General features: G+C 40.2%; 1 protein-coding gene across 4 annotated transcripts in view; it reads right to left on the reverse strand.

Moving 5' to 3' along the window:
- HIPK2 (homeodomain interacting protein kinase 2) overlaps positions 1-17569 on the reverse strand; it is a 160183-nt gene that overhangs the window by 77373 nt on the left and 65241 nt on the right. For all 4 annotated transcript variants that reach the window (XM_087723024.1, XM_087723023.1, XM_087723022.1 and 1 more), the window contains exon 2: positions 13075-14167. In XM_087723024.1, the coding sequence (XP_087579150.1) occupies positions 13075-14167 (1093 nt within the window). The remainder of the gene's footprint in view (positions 1-13074; positions 14168-17569) is intronic.

The raw sequence follows: 17569 nt of genomic DNA on the forward strand, positions 1-17569 counted from the left end.
CCACATTCCACAGTGGGTCAATAACTAATCAGGGACAACTAAGTCCGAGAAAGTCCTAAGGCCTCTATCCTTGCTATCTAGAAATAATAGCATGTAACAACGTAGACCCAAGCTATGTTTGCATGTAATTGTAAGCCAGAATACCTAGTTTGTTAAAAGCAACCTGTAAAGATATTAATTTATTGGAAGAACTTATACGGATTCCATCTCACACAGTAAACCTAGGAGTACCCAATAATAAACAGAAATAGAGCAAACATTCCCACCAGCTATTAACTTCCTGGTTCAACCCCTATCCTAGCCAGGTCTTCACCGCCTCCCAAAAAGCTAAAAGATGCAGACAATTCATTCACTTCTCTCTATCCTTTGTATCCCCAATGAGGATCCTTTTCAGTCCTAACAATCTAACTAACCACTTCCTGGCTAATTTCGTGCTTTGAATGTACCTAAAAAGTTGTTACTGTTCTCCTTCAGACTTTTTAACCTATGTTCCTCTTCCTTTATTTTCATCTTTAAAACTTCTCTGTCATAGTTTGTGCTCTATTCTCCTTTCTGTTTCCTGAAGAAAATCTTAAATCTTACAATTTCCTGGACACTACTACGAAGTAATGGTGACTCTTCCTGGATCCTGCCTTTCTTATATTGTTCAGTATTGATACAGTCTTATCCTGCCTAAATCTGCATTTATCTCTGTGTATGTTTTATGTTTCTGATGATCATAAAAACACAACTCAGTTTTACACGGCTCAACATCACAGCTGTTGGCTGGTGATGTCATCTTCAGTCACTTTATTAAAATAAAGTTTCAAATTTAAATTATAGTCTGCTCAAAGCATGGGTCTAATTTAGGAGTTAAAAGTGCTATAATTGTGTAGCTTTTATATAACAATCAGGTGTTACTGTTGGTGACAATATGAAGTTTTCATCAATTGTGATAATAAATGACAACCTTAATGAGAAAAAAAAATCCATTTCTAGTCACTATGAATTTTTCTAGATGTTAAGCTTTTTGGATCACATCATTTTCATATTTTTATTCTTGATACTATGAATGACATACCTAATAAATATACAGGAACATGCTAGTAGAAGGTAACATTTTTTAAGTAGCATATATTTTGCCAACAGATTTCTATCTAATATGTTCTTGGAAATAATTATCTCTGTGTTTTAGCAACTAGGAAAAAACGTCTCTGAGGAATAAAAATAAATATAGAAGCGCTCTCCTAGCTACATATTCCTTTGCTAAAAATCTGTTTCATTTTATTTTGCCTCCATTAATTTTACAGTGAAGCATAACATTTTCCCTTCGGCTTGATGATTTGAGTCTCTTAGCAGCCATCAGCTGAGACAATTGACAATCAGGAAACATCTTGTCAAGATATTGTCTCGTCTTCTCCTTCTTCTTCCTCCCACCCTACCTTCAAAGGTCTTTGAAAAACCAAGGTAAAAAAGAACATACAAGGAATGGCACTTAAATACTTCCTCTTGCTTTCCACCAAAGACAGAATTGTAGGAGTTGATTTATACCACCGTTTACATCACAAGAGTCCATTCCTCTTTTTAGTACAGGAATCCAAATTAAAGCATCCCAGAGACATGCAGTCCAGCTCTGAACAGCACCTCTCTGGATAATTGATTTCACTGTCATGGAGCTGAAAATACTTATTTCTAGCTATAACCTTTTCTGCAAGTTTAGCCTGAATGGTCAGTTTCTCTGCACCTGCCATACAAAGATTCATACCTCCTAGTGCTGCTCATTATAGCAACCAGGAAGTTACATAAGATCTACACTCTTCGTGGCAATTCTTCCTTAGCTTTGAATTCCAAGAGGAGTCTGTAGCCCAAACACAACTGAAAGGCCACAAGATGGGGAAACTACTGTAATCATCACATCAAAAGACAACTTCTTCATTTTCTTATAATGTATACTACCTTGCTTTATTAGTAGAACCATGGGCCTCTTGAGCTGCTACCATCAGAGAGTCACTATGTCACCTGAAGTCCTTCTGAGCGAGCTTTTGCATCACTTTCTTTTGGTAAGTACCCTTAACCCTTAAGCAGTCTATTTGCAAGTACCATGGAAAAGATGGCAGAACCCCACAAGTGCTAAGTAATGCCACTAGATGGTGCTCAAGAATCTTACTTTGGTTTTGCTTTTCAAAGCTAAAAATTGGAAATACAATGACCAAACTTTCATGATTGCTAAATCTGAGTTTATATGAAATTTACCTGAGTTTCTTTTACCATTACTACTTTAAAAAAAAAAAAAAATTATTCATTTAGGACAGGAGTCTCAAACTTGATTTCAGTGAGGGCCGCATCAGGGTTATGTTTGACCTCAGAGGCCAGGGGGCCTCCTGGCCAGGAGGCATGGCCAGCTCAACATCACACATGTCAGGGACACCTGTGGTGGCCCAGGTGGGCTGGGGTCCTCCTGCAGGCAAAAACGGAGCTTGGGAAGGTTGTGCGTGACCCTCCCGGGCTCCGTTTTCGGAAGTGATGGCCTCATGCTCCATTTTCAATAGCAGGAGGCTGCAGGAGACCATCTCAGCCACAAATGGAGCCAAGGAGTTTGGATGGCCTGCTGGCCCACGGGCCGTATCTAAGCACTCTGCGGTTTAGAGTTAGGTCTTGAGTTTGACACCCCTCATTTAGGGGGTACCATTCACAGAGAATTCTCTGTTATTTTTAGAAGGAATCAGCTCTAATCATTACCAAAATAAGAAGCAGATGGAAATTGGGATCCTGACAAAGAGTGTTACCCCACTCATTAAATCATTTAGCCAACAGGAAGAGGCAGAAGTATTTGAACTTGGGTTTGTATCTAGAAAGAGCTCACTTTTATTACACACCAGTTATTGGGATTCTTTCATAATGGCTTCTCAGATTGTCTTTAATACGTTACTTATCATAAGTTTTTTGTCTGCCTGTTAAACTGGTTCTTCTTTAGTCTCCTGGGGAGAAGTAGAACATTGCCTTGAGTGACGCTGTGTGACATCATATAATGGTGCCCATCACCTGAAAAAGTTGCTGCTTTGAAGGACTAGGAATTCTAGTTCAAGTCACTTACAGCCCAGCAAAAATCCACGTGGTCAGTAACATCATCAAGGAAAGACAAACTATAAGGAAATTTTCCAAATACAGCATGTATTTCCTATAAAAACCAAAATGCTCTTTGCAAATACATCTGCCTCCAAATTAGAGGGTTGTTTTTTACTTGAAGCACTTCAATAAAAAGCTAACCACAAGCGAAGAGGGACTATTCAGGGTTGCTACCTGAAAATATTTCAACAGTCTTCTAAAGAGAGGGCAGAGGAACAATCAGAGATCAGAAAGCCACAGAAATACGTATTATGGCATCCTCCATGAAAGGAAAAGCTAAAAGCATTGAAGCTGACAAATACAAAGTGAGGATTATAAAATTATGAACATTATACAAAGGAAGACGGGGTGGGTTGCTACCGGCGTTAGTGCCAGTTCGCAACCCGTGTGCAATGTGCGCACACAAGATGCACTAGATGCTCACTGCGTCTGGCACAGAACATGCACACAACAACTTACAATGAACTGTGTGTGCGCAGTCAATAAAATCCAAAGTGGTGGTAACCATGCGGCAACGAAAGAACCAGTTTGGGGGTGCAGCAGGTCTAGGTCGCTGCTGGTTCTGCGAACCCAAGCCTGAATTTCACTACCCGTTCGACCGAACCAGGTTGAAACTCTAGGAACCCACCTCTGGAGGAAGGGGAGCCTAGATCTCCAGTTTTGTTCTTGCTCTTTAAAAAAATAGTTTTGTGCTGATACTTCAAACTGTTTTAAGACCAGTAAAAATTTCATTTTATACCTGGGGAAAACATAACCAAGGATTTATATGGTTATAAATCCAACTATAGATTGGGAATTACAAGGAATTTAGGGCAGGAAAGAAATTAATGTACTCAAATAGAAAATAAATCAGTAGTTAAGAGCAGAATTTGGATAGAATTATTTAAAGCTTTTGCCGCAAGTATTGGGAGAGAGAATGCTGCAATAGGCTTTGGGAAGAGCCTGCCCAAATCTTCTCTCTACACCCCAATTTACCAATTTTGGTGGGATGCAAAATGCATCCCACCAAATCTTTATTTCATTTCCTCTGTACCTGAGGCAGAGACACTGCAAAAGTGTCTCATTGCACCAGGATAAAAAATCCCTCTCCCAATATTAAATATCAAAAGTAGATAAGAATCTCCCCAATTTCTGTGTTCCCTTGACCATTTGACTCAATTTCTAAAGTCTCACTTTTTTTTTAAAGTCCTGCCTTTAAAAAAATATATTTTATTTGTTTTTATTGTTAGAAAAATATTTATTATTACTTTTTAAAAAAATATTTGAAAAACTAGAGTGGAGGGAATTGACTTTTGTTTAATACTAATTCATAACTTCAAACAAAATTTTAACCTAATATTTTGTCACATCAGAAATCTAAGAGGTTCCTTCTCAATTGCCTCTTATTCTACTATCCTAATCAAAACTTCAAGGTGAAGTTGGGGGGAAAGTTAAGATCCTGGAAATTGAAGCAGGAAATCCTTGAAAATGCAAATATCATCAAAGATATCCTACAACAGATTCGTAGCCAACAATTCATTTATCTTTTCTGTACCGAGAAATTCAAATAATCAGTTGGAATATTGATTATTGACTCCCAAGCATAATTTGTGATGCAATCTTTGAGTTTTACTTAACTGAAAGAATAGTGGTAGTGGTTTACAGGTCTCCACAATTTCTCTGACTGAAAATATTATTACACAAAGTTCAACCTTTAGAACTAAAACAAGAACATCCAGTCAGCAACAGTAAATTCATAACTAAATTCAGAAAACAAACTGACTTAAATTCTGCTCTCGGGGACGTATCTGTAAAATTGCTGGATTATCCGTAACAAGCTGTCAAAGATATTCATGGAGAAACTATGCATGAGATTAACTTCAGATTTGTAAAGGAAACATAGAAGAAAACACTCCAAAGTCACAGCTGAGATCTCTTTTCCTGAGCAAGATACGGCAACCTGCTATACACATCAGACTATTTAGTCTATTTGAGCCAGTTTCAAGTAGTGTTTAAGGTATCAGCGTAAAAACTGGCGGCCACGAGTCCTAGTCCCACTTTAGGTACAAAGCCAGCTGGATGGCTTTGGGCCAGTCATTTTCTCTCATCCCTAGGAAAGAGGAAATGGCAAACCACTTCTGAAAAACCTTGCTAAACTGCAGAGACTTCTCCAAACAGTCTGTCAAACACCAGGGAAATCAGGAGATACAGGCAGTTCAAATGGGTATAAAGATTTATTGCAAGCTTAAGTTCTCCACAAGAATCTGAACTACTAAGGTTGAAGGGAAATCAGCGGGAGTTAAGAATAGAAAGGAATTCAAGCTGGGCTGGACTTAGATCTCTTGTGGGCCTGAATGGATTCATGATTGATAATGCATTAGAACCCCCCCCCCCCTTGAGCTCAGCCTGGTCATCTCCTACACCACTCCTACACTGGATTTCTTTGAGGGCTGGATCAGCATTGTACTTCTCCTGCACGGGCCAGCTGGGAGGATGGGGCCGGTACAGACACCTCTGCATCCTGCTGGCCAATACATCCACCCACCCCGTGCCCTGATTTGGTCAGCAGAGTGCTGCAGAAGGCAGTCCAGGCCCAAAATAGGGTGCCCCATTTTGGCTGCCAGAGGCACTGTGGAATCACGAGCTGAGGCGGGAGGCAAGTCAACCAGAAGATGTTTATTGTAAACCAGAATAACAGAACTGAACTACTCTGGGTTGACAGCCTGTCAACCCGGCAGCCAATTAGAACCCGTAATTCTCCCGCCAGAACGCTCCATGCGTTTTAACCAATGAGAGCCCAGATCCTGCGCTGATTGACACCTGACACACAACAATTTGCTATTTCCAGGCTGCCCCCACGGGCCAGATTTAAGCACCTCGCGGGCTGGATTCAACCAGCGGACCTTGAGTTTGACAGTCCTGTCCTACCCAGTCTCTAAGAAATGGATACAATTGAAAGGAAAGCGGAGGGGGGGAGAAATGCCCATCTAACCCAAGGAAAAGTTTCTGAGAAAGAAGAAACTCTTCAAAACCCAAGCTGAAGTCCCTCTCATGCCTACTATTTTATCTTCTCCCTCTCTCTCTCTCCCTCTCTCCCTCTCTCTCTCTCCCTCCCTCCCTCCCTCTCTCTCTCTCTCTTAATCTAGAAATGACAGAGATTCAATCTAGGACTTTTTAACCCACGAAACAGATATTCATCCATAGAATATAGTCTGTGTTTTTAACACAGTCACAATTGCGTAAATAGCTTTGAATAATTATCACATCCTTGAACAGCTATGTTTACAACAGCATTCCCAATCTGGGCTTCCTCTAGATTTGTTAAAACTCTTCACAATGTTTATGCTCACTGGGGAATTCGGACATGGGGACTGCTGGTCTACAAGTGTCCCTGAAATAATATTATGTAATGTGTTCCAACACTGAGTTGGATCCTTAGCTCACGTAGCTCAACAGGGTGCACTGTACAATAAATTGTATTGATTTAAGCATTTTATTTTCAGTGTTGTTGTGGCCCACCATGGAGCTGACAGCAAAGTCGGACAGTGGGAGGTTGGGGAGGAGCACGAGCCAGTCCTGAAAGTTGGGGAAGGCTTGGAGGATGGCTCTGCGTTGGAGGCAGAGATGGGGTTTGAGGCTGTCTGGCAGTGATCAGGTGCCTACAGAGCTAGACAGCAGTAAGGCAGAGGAACAGCTGGAGCCTGTTCCCAGTGTGCGCATGCACAGAGCTGCCAGAAGAAAAGAACAACTCAGAAATCAGGGTAGACTTGGGAGTAAAATCACAGGTGGAAGGTGATTGTCCCCTCCCATAGGAAATAAAAGAGGAGCAAAAGGGGAGTGGGCTTTTGCAGGAAACAATTAGTTTGTTCAGTCGTTAGATTAGTTTCAGGAATGTGAAGATCTGTCCGTGAATCTCAGAGACTCTGTGCCCAGTCTTTCTTTGCACAGCATCTCATTTTAAAAATATTTACATGGCAGCTTTCCAAGATAGATAAGGTCTGTAATCATAAATATTCCTTTGAAAGACTGTTTGCCAGGCTTTGCTGAATGTGAATGAGAAGAATTCACATTTATTTAATAAAAAGCGGTTTTGCCAGGACCAGGACTCTGCCTCGTGCTTTCTGGGGAAGCCTAGGTCAGAACAAGTGCCTACATAGACACTACATACCAGAATGGACAGAGCCAAAATCAGCAATACATAGGAACAAAAGCAATTATGAGCAGGGAATTTTCTTGTATGTGGGCACTGCCACACCAATACCATTTTAACTTGTCAATCCCTCAGAAGCATTGAGGATGATTCAGAATTGTCTGCACTTCTGCCCACTGCAAAATGTTGAGAATAAGGAGCAAGGAATTTCATTTAATTGCCATCTCACCCCAAGCTGTGACAAGTTCTGAAGTAAAAAAAAAAATTAAAATCTTCTCTCTTCATCCACATCCTTACTTCATCTTCTGCATGTCTCTCTAGTTGTGTGTATGTGGGGTATATGCCTTCGAGTCAGTATTGACACCAAAATGGCTCTCCATCTCGTTATATGCCATGAATGAATGAAAGAATAAAAGAATGAATGAAGGAATGAACGAACAAACAAACAAACAAAAAACTGAATGGTTCCTTTGTCATCAAATCATTTTTCCACTTGATCTGCTAAAAATCTACGAGGTGGAATGAGACTGAGGTTTCTGCTAATAAGAGAAGCTGATCACTTGTAAGCTCCAGAGAGTTACAGATGTTAAAAGAAGATTCACTTTACTGAAATATAAAACACGCTACAACTAATCATAAAATAAACATCTTGTTTATCAAACAGGTTAATGAATCCTCAGTCTGATTTGAAGCTGATCCTGGAGTGATGCAAGCGCTCTCTGAGATCTCTCTCTTGCTCAATCATCCAGTGGAGAGGAACACCTCACTATTACCAAATGTACAAAAGGATCACTTGGAGATTAGTTTAGTGTCTTATAAAATTAGGACATACATTGTAGGTCTTTTTGTGAGGAATTTTCGGCCAGGATTTGGGAATCCATAGTTACATATGCTCTGTTCTATGCAATCAGCTTAGAGTTTGTCCAAGGCCTTGGTTTGATGATTCTGCAAAATCTATAAGTTGCTAACAAAATTACCAGTGAATTCAGATCATATTCCATGATTATATTCCAGCTGCTAGCAGTACCCCAATAGTTCTTAAGTCCTGCATTGGTCCTTTCTCCATCAACAACTTGTAAGATCTTCCTATTTTAAGACCTGTGGCTGTGCAATGATTAGAATGAAGTATTGCAGGCTAATTCTGTCCACTGCCCGGAGTTCGATCCTGATCGGCTCAAAGTTGACTCAGCGTTCCATCCTTCCGCAGTCGGTAAAACGAGGACCCAGATTTTTGAAGGCAATATGCTGACTCTGTAAGCCACTTAGAGAGGGCTGTAAAGAACTACGAAGCAGTATATAAGTCTAAGTGCTATTGCTATTAAGATCTTTTAGGAGAGATTAAACACAGAATTTATTCTTATTTATTGCAGAATCTAACTGCAATCTAAGGTAAAACTTCAATAATTCTGGATACATAATGAGGAAGGAGGAGATGACCTTGATGCTTTAAAAAATAAAAGATAATTTTTAAAAAGAAGCTGACAGAAGACAATATGGCAAAATACTATCACTGATACCACAAGCATGAGCTTGCAAGAATTCAAAGAACAAGTTATTGACAGAGAATCTGGGCAGATTTATTCATAGGATTATGAAGACATGGAAGCAATAGCAATAGCAATAGCAATAGCAGTAGACTTATATACCGCTTCATAGGCCTTTCAGGCCTCTCTAAGCGGTTTACAGAGAGTCAGCATATTGCCCCCAACAATCTGGGTCCTCATTTTACCCACCTCGGAAGGATGGAAGGCTGAGTCAACCCTGAGCCGGTGAGATTTGAACCGCTGACCTGCTGATCTAGCAGTAGCCTGCAGTGCTGCATTTAACCACTGCGCCACCTTGGCTCCTAGCAACTGAACAACAGTAAAAATTCTATAAGTAAGCTAAGGATTCCCCTCTTATTACAGGTTATCCTTCTAAAGTGATTAAAACCTACTTGTTTTAACTGCTTTTTTAAAAAAAAAAATAGCATGAGAAAGAACCAGCCCTATGTACCCAAACACACCTCCCTGTGAAATATGTGTGGCTCACACTGATGTGTGAAAGAGAAACAACAGTTTGCTCACGTGTCTGCGAGACTCTCTTCCAGTTGCAAATTTTCCATCCGATCACTTAACAGAGATTCACCATACAAACCATATCAATGCCTATTTTTAAGCCAAATACTTGTCGAATTAAATCCTGGTTCAGTCAGTCCCATATAGGCCAAGAGAGCTACATTTGGGTGCAGTGATTTGAGATGGCAAGGTCATACTGCATATCTGAGTAATAGCTCTTTCTGTTCCTAGTGCTGAACGATGAAACAGGAAATGGTGCAAGTTCTTTCGTCAGCGGATTATTGTTCTACCTTTCCTCCCTGCCCCAATTACTGTACCATTAAGGCCTGAATGTGCTAACCAGAAGGAATAAAGATACCAGAAGACCTGGTTTAATTAAAACATTTAAGGGTACATTCTAAGGCTTCTTGGAAACCACCTGCTTCCCATTTGCTGGGTATAAATTTTTAAGTAACAGGGAAGATTCCATCTCTGATGGTTCATAACAGTAAATTATAGTATTCCACCAACAAGTCATTTAAACAAACTGTTTGCAAAGATCTTCTACCTTGAAGGTTACAGTGAAGAATCTGCCCTTGCCAGATTATCCCTTCTGCCACTTTAGGAGCAACCCTAAACATCTTCTTCAAAATATTGTCCACCAAGCCAGGATTTAATTATCACAAACAAGATATATTTTTTTAAAAGCAACCAATATTTATTTTGTAGGACTAATCATTATCATGTTTTGTTTGGTCTTTTAATCAATGTTTAAAACATTCACCTGCCATGTATATTTTCTGAAAGCAATTTTATCTATTTAGTCTGAAATAAACTTTATCATTTATTTATAATGAACTGGCAATAAATTCAATGTAAAAACAAATTGTATTCAGAGGTGGTATTCAGCCGGTTCAGACCATTACAGGTGAACGGAAATTTTTGAGTACTTCAGAGAAGGGGCAAAGATCACCTCTGGTTGGCCCTGTCCTCCCACCCCCGTTGTCCTATATTCCCTTGTTTTTTAGCTCAGCTGATTGGCGCAGCAGAGTGGATTTCCACTCCTCAACTGAGCTAAAAAAGAGCTCAGCTCACCAGCGCTGAACACCGAGGGCGGTCTTTGAGTGCTGTGCACATGTGTGAAGCGTGCTCTCATAGAACCGGTAGGAAAAGATTTGGAGTCCTACCACTGATTGTATTGTTTTCCAATCCGTCTTAGTTCACATGTAATCTCTAGTACAAAAAAAATATCTATTTTTAAGAGACTTGTTCCACAATGCTTTTTACCTGTGACACCCTCCCCCCACTATTGCCATCAGCATATGCCAGAGCAATAATAGATATATTCCTTATGACTTTGTTAGTAGCCCAATTCAGTTTCCTGATTTTTTTTTTCTTATAATAAATTGCAATAGAGAAATTAGCTAAAATGGGTGCGGTGACCTCAAAGTCAGAAAGTTGCAAATATTACACAAACATAATCAAGGAATTTGCTGATGCCATGGCTAAAATGCCCTAATACTGCAATGCTTTCTCCCCAGAAAACAAAACATTCTCCTTTTTTAATTTTATATTTATATATACACGTAAATTTCAAATTCCTCTGTGGTCTTGGACAGCCTATGAAACATCACAGGTAACATTCCAATGATCACACATACTCCCCTCCATCCAGCTTATTAATCACCATCTTAAAAAATAAATGTTAAATTTTATATTAAAATAAAAAATAAATAATTACAAATTAAATTTCAGGGGCTGCAAATGAGGACCACAATGACGATAGCCTCGAGAATTAGAACTCAAAAATGTGCTTTTTAGCACTCTAGCAGACCCTGCACACAATATTCATAGCAGCTTTTTCTCCTATGTCCTATATCAGGGCAATATAAATGCAGCAACAGGCAGTGAAACCTCTAAATTGTTGCTGTTGTTGAACCATCACTGGGTATCAGAAACTGGTTGAGTGCAATATACAATGCTTCTTATCCCCGTGGAAAATGGGACTCTTCTTGTTTAAAAAAAGAGTTTCTAAAAAGTAAAAGAAGGTTGGTGGCTTTTCAGAGTTAGGGTCAGCTGCTGTAAACCCTATGCAAAACTCCGGAGTTACTGTATTTTCCAGAATATAAGACGCACCAGAGTATAAGACGCACCAAGGTTTTGAAAAGACAAATTTTAAAAAAAGAGTAGGTAGGTAGCTAGAGGGAGAGAGAAATACAATAGGTAGGTAGGGAGAGAGAGAGTAGGTAGGTAGATAGATAGAGGGATAGATAGATAGAGAGAAATACAGTAGGGAGGGAGGGAGAGAGAGGGGGGGGAGAGAGAGAGAAATAAAGCCTTATGGAGGCTTATAGAGTGCTGCTGAGGGCTGGGGGGCCAAAAAACGGCCCATTTTTTGCTAATTTCTGCCCTCTCCAGCCCCCAGGAACTCTCTGAAAGCCTCCATAAGGGTATGCACGGCTATTTTTGTGAAGGGGCGGGGCTTCGGTAGGCAAAAAAATGCTGTATTTGATATATAAGACGCACCCAGGTTTTTAGCCTTTTTTTTTTTTAGGAAAAAGGTGCATCTTGTACTCTGAAAAATACGGTAATTCTTACTCAATCCTGAAAAGTTGCTTTCAAACAGAGTTTGAAATCTGGATTTTAATAGACAGTAGTGAGCAAGATGACTGGCAAATGGCTCTTTCAGTCTTCTGAGCATCTTGCTAGGTTTCTTGATGAGAACTAAAGGTAAAGGTTCCCCTCGCACATATGTGCTAGACATTCCTGACTCTAGGGGGAGGTGCTCATCTCTGCTTCAAAGCTGAAGAGCCAGCACTGTCTGAAGACGTCTCCGTGGTCATCTGGCCAGCATGACTAAAGCACGGAGCACTGTTACCTTCCCACCAAATGTGGTCCCTATTTTTCTACTTGCATTTTTACATGCTTTCGAACTGCTAGGTTGGCAGAAGCTGGGACAAGTAACGGGAGCTGACTCCGTTATGCAGCGTTAGGGATTTGAACCGTCTAACTGCCGACCTTTCTGATCGACAAGCTCAGTGTCTTAGCCACTGAGCCACCGCATCCCTTGATAAGAACTAGCATTACCTAATTTTTACAGGCAAAGCAACTGCTGCACTTAAATTGTGAGACATGATGAGCATATTTTGATCAAATCTACCAGATTTGAGCATGTCCATGGTATATTTTGATCCAATCATCCATAATGAAGAATCACCTCACTGATTACTTCTGGACTTGTTAGTCTGCAAGATCTAAAACAACAGTCTTTTGACACCTAACAGCCACATTAATTTATATATAGCATAATTCTATGAAATGTCATACTATAAGAAATCTGCCGTGGAAGAATGTACCAAGGGCCACATGGAACTAGAGCAGTGGCTCTCAACCTTCCCAATGCCGCGACCCTTTAATACAGTTCCTCATGTTGTGGTGAACCCCAACCATCAAATTGGTGTCTCGGTTCCTAAGACCATCGAAAATATGTGTTTTCCGATGATCTTAGGCGACCCCTGTGAAAGGGTCGTTCGACCCCCAAAGGGGTCCCGACCCACAGGTTGAGAACCGCTGAGCTAGAGTGAAACTCAGATTTTTCTGCACCACCGTGGCATACTAAAAAAAAAAGAGCTATGATATCTTAATGAAGTTTGATGTTACTTCACCACCACTTCACATTACCAAAGACTTATAGTATTGCAGTTACCAAGCGGCAGGAATCAAATAGCATTCCGTTTGTTTATTTGCATGGCTAAATGCTTTCAAGAATAATGTAGCTTAATCTGTTTGCCTGAAGTCTCTTACCTGTAGTATCTGGACTGAAGGTAAGTTGAGCACACAGCTTTGGACACATGACTAGCAGAACCAAAGTCAATAACCTTGACCCTATAGGGCTGCCGAGATGGATCCACCAACATGATATTTTCTGGCTTGAGGTCAGCATGGATCAAACCCAAGCTTTTCAATTTCATGAGAGCTGTGGCTACCTGCTGTAATATTGGCCTGATGTACTTAAGGGGCAATGGACTGAACTTGTTTTGCTTTAAAAAATCATACAAGTTCTGTTCCAACATCTCAAAAACCAAGCAGGTGTGGTTCTTGTGCTGGAAACATTCGTAGGCTCGGACAAAGTTGTAATCATCTGCGCTTTCAGTGCTTAACCGAGCCAAGATGCTCACTTCAATTTGACCTTGCCTGGCATAAGAAGGATGGTTTTTAAGAATCTTGATGGCCACAATTTCATTGGTGCCACGTTTCCAGCATTTCACAACTTGCCCAAAAGTACCACGGCCAAGAAATTCTAATACTTCGTATGTGTTGGTCATGGAACACAGCACTTCATGTTGTACCAACTGGTAATCCCCTTCGCTGTTGGAGCCACTATTTTTGGATGTGGCAGTGGACGTTGTTGTGGTGGCTACTGTGGCCCCACTGGCATTATTCTGAATCATCGGTGGATGCTCTTCAATAATTTGAACACTGCTTGTGTTCTCGATTTCCTCGCTTTTCCGTTTAAGTCCACATTTTTGGTAGGTATCCAAAAGGCTCACAGTGCTTCGACGCATCAGGTTGTGTGGTCCGCCCAATGCCTGCCCAGATACTGCAACCACACCAGAGGTGCTATTGGCAGATGTTACCACAATGTGCCCGGTGCTGGCTGGGAAGATGATGGTCTGCTCATAAGGGATGCTGGGGTTTGGAATTTGGAGAGAGGCATTGATGGCAGCGGCCGCTTGAGAAGATTGCACGTTTTTGCTCTGACTATAGACTTTGCTATGTGTGCCGTACCCAGTCATATCCCAGTTAGAACTTGGTTCGACTTTTAGTTTCTTCACGCTACAGAAGGCACTTGATTGAAGGGTATGAGGAGAGAAAACTTGCACATGGGAGGCCATACCTGTATCAGGAGACAAGAAGGAACAATAATGAGGAGATAAGATTGGACAACATTAATGTCAAATTACTCAAAGTTATTTGCAACACTTCAACCTTCAAAAACAATAACAATTCAGTTTAAAACCCACAGTGAACCTAAGTCACAAAACGTAAAATTAAAATAGCAACTACTCCACCAAGATATTCAGTAAATGCACACCACTATGATTGGAAAGGAATAACAGATGATGACAAACATAAACAATGGGAGTCAGCTTCAATCATTTAGGAAAAATGTTCCTATCAGCAGGAGTCACACTTGAGAAAACCCCATCTTTTTCATTTAAAAAAAACAACTCCGCTCTCTTTTCTCTATGCCATCCCCAGATAAAGGAGTGATAGAGCTTTCCTATTAATACAAAACCTCATGCTTGCCTTGTATTACAGAAAATACAAATAAATACAAATACAAACACAATAGCAGAGTTGGAAGGGACATTGGAGGTCTTCTAGTCCAACCCCCTGCCTAGGCAGGAAACCTTATACCATTTCAGACAAATGGCTATCCAACATCTTCTTAAAGACTTCCAGTGTTGGGGCATTCACAACTTCTGGAGGCAAGCTGTTCCACTGAACCAATATATTTGGTTCAAGGTGAAAAATTAAGAACTTCTACTAGATCTCTAAATACTAACAAGGATCACTAAATTCAAAGATAAATTTATTTATTCATTTATTCCTATTTATACAACTGCCATTCCACAAAATATGACTCGCCGTCTTACACAATGTAAATGTTCCAAATGTGACTGTCAGCCCTGCAGTTCTATTCCTTTTAGGAGTTTTGGCCTGCCACACTCTCTATTATTTTCCTATGCTGTTCCATTAGTGTAGTAGTTGGGAGGGGGGAATAAAAAGGAGTAGAATTGTGGAATGTGTTGTTGTCATTCTTTTCTAGAAGCCCAAGGTCATCTTTTTTGTCTCTGCACCTCTGAATCTGAATGGGACTAGATGGGTGGAATGCCAGCGTGGCTGAAGAAGACTGAACCATGTGATGGATTTATGGATGTGGGGATAAGATCATGAACTTTCAACTGGGTGAAATCCCAGGAAGTTTTCAGATTTGGGATTTCCACAGATGTGCCAACATGTCTGTCTTATTAAATTGTAACTTTAAGAATAGATCTGCCTTGGACTCTGATTTAATTCTGCATGATATTTGGAACGCTGACAGTGACAAGGTATTAGAGATCTGTAGCAGGACTCTGTGGGTGTGAGAGAGAGAGAGAGGAGGGGAGAGGGAGGTGGAGGGAGGGAGAGGGAGAGGGAGGGAGGGAGGGAGGGAGGGAGAGAGAGAGAGAGAGAGAGAGAGAGAGAGAGAGAGAGAGAGAGAGAGAGGAGAATGTGGTGCAGGAGGGTCTGTACTAGACTAGAATGACTAGAATGCTGGGGAAGAGTTTAAATATTTCCACTTCAATGGCATTTTCTCAGTGTAATCCATAAGGCTATTTGCTGCACTAGGGGGGAAAACATATTATTTAGAAATATATGTCACAAGGCTGGATTTTATTTTACCCCACATTTGGCAACTCATATTTACTTAGAGTTACTTTTATGGTTGATCGGTTTGAATCAAAGCTGCCTTCCTAGCAATGACAGCATTACCAATAAACAGTAATTTTAAAAGATGGGTCAAATAGATCCCCTAGCTGCCAGAGAAAACTGAAATAGATCAATTACTAAATCCCTGGATGATGCTGGAGCAATTCATTGTGAATTCATTATTTTATTTCTCAGATGTGTTAATCACACCAGAGCAAAAAACACTTGAATCACGGAGATTAAAAACAAGCCAGTCGACGAATGGAAAACTGAAGCAAACGTCACTGCAATTTAAAACATGATAAAATAACAATTAACACAGTGACTAAAATAAATGCTCTCTCTGTGTCTATGTTAAAGAATGTGTGTACTTGTGTGTCAAACAGAAATAAAATATCACATAGAGAAAACTATTTCACGTAAAATAAAAGGTCTGAGAGAGAAGAAGATAACAGAGCAGGCATCAAGTGGAGAGCTCTGGAGAAGATATTTCAAATGGACATAAGAAAAGTTGTGCTGAATCAACAATACAGATAAGAAGAAACAAAATGCAGTAATCCTTCAGCAATGGACGTACATGTGCACTTTCTACTGGGCTCCAAGTAACTCAAAAGAATACAACAGAAAAGTAATCTGATATTATTGTAATGGGCAGTTTCCATCAATACTGTATTGAGCATCTGTCACAGCATCTGGATATTCGTTGAGGAAGAGATGTTAGACATGAGAAAACTGAACCTGGATTTTGAAGACCAGGCAAGAATTGGATATAGTCATTAGAACAAGGTAGAAATAAAAGCTGAAAAAATGAAGCCTTTATTACAGAAGAGATGAGATTTCTTCCACCATCCAACTCCTAATCTAGACTCTCAGACAAGGAAAAACCACATGACTTAATGCCATATTCTCTGAATTTTTCCCCTCCAAGATGTTTATCTAATGAGAAAGATGGATCTAGAAGCAATATACAAACCTGATCTTGCTAGGAAAATTGACAGCTTCCAGAATACCAGACAGATGTATTTCATACTAACAGTACTTCTGCTTAGCCTGTACTCGGTTTCATTCCTAGTGATGGATACTTTTCAAACAACCTTTGACAGAGGAGAACTAGACAAACAGATCAGGAAAGGAGGTAGGCTCATGGCCACATGATTACTTATCAGCAGGCCTACATCTGTGAGCAGTATATTGGCTGTGCACAATAAATACTGGTGGTTATCAACAATTAAACCAGCTTATGTACCAGCTATGCATGTCAATCCATATGCTTTGAAAAATAAGACGATTGACCTCTAGGATAAAGATGATGCAATTACATCAAATATTCCTACAATATATGACATTCTCATAATTTACTAATAGCTACAAATAGGTACAAAAAGGTTCAATTCATCTGAATGTTCCCTTCTAGCCAATGAAGAAATCCTCTGCTATTTCAGGAAATATGAAACAGCCTCTGATGGTTGGTCTGAGCCAAGGGCAGGGAAATTGTTCAGCCCTGGGAATTATAATAAAAATAATAAACAAGAAGACTGGCTTCAGGGGTGAAATCCAGCAGGTTCTAACTGGTTTTGGAGAACCGGTAGCGGAAATTTTGAGTAGTTCAGAGAACTGGCAAATGCCATCTCTGGTTGGCCCCAGAGTGGGTTGCAGCATTCTTCCCCTGGAGTGGGGTGGGAATGGAGATTTTGCAGTATTTTTCCCCTGCCATGCCCACCAAGCCCACAGAACGGTAGTAAAAAAAATTGAATTTCACCACTGACTGGCTTCCATTTGCATAGTTTACTAGCATGGAACTAATATAATCTTTATTAATCTG

Source organism: Thamnophis sirtalis, unplaced genomic scaffold, assembly GCF_051295495.1.
Source record: "Thamnophis sirtalis isolate CommonGarterSnake01/CBP01778 unplaced genomic scaffold, rThaSir2_p1.2 scaffold_9, whole genome shotgun sequence".
NCBI lineage: Eukaryota > Metazoa > Chordata > Lepidosauria > Squamata > Natricidae > Thamnophis > Thamnophis sirtalis.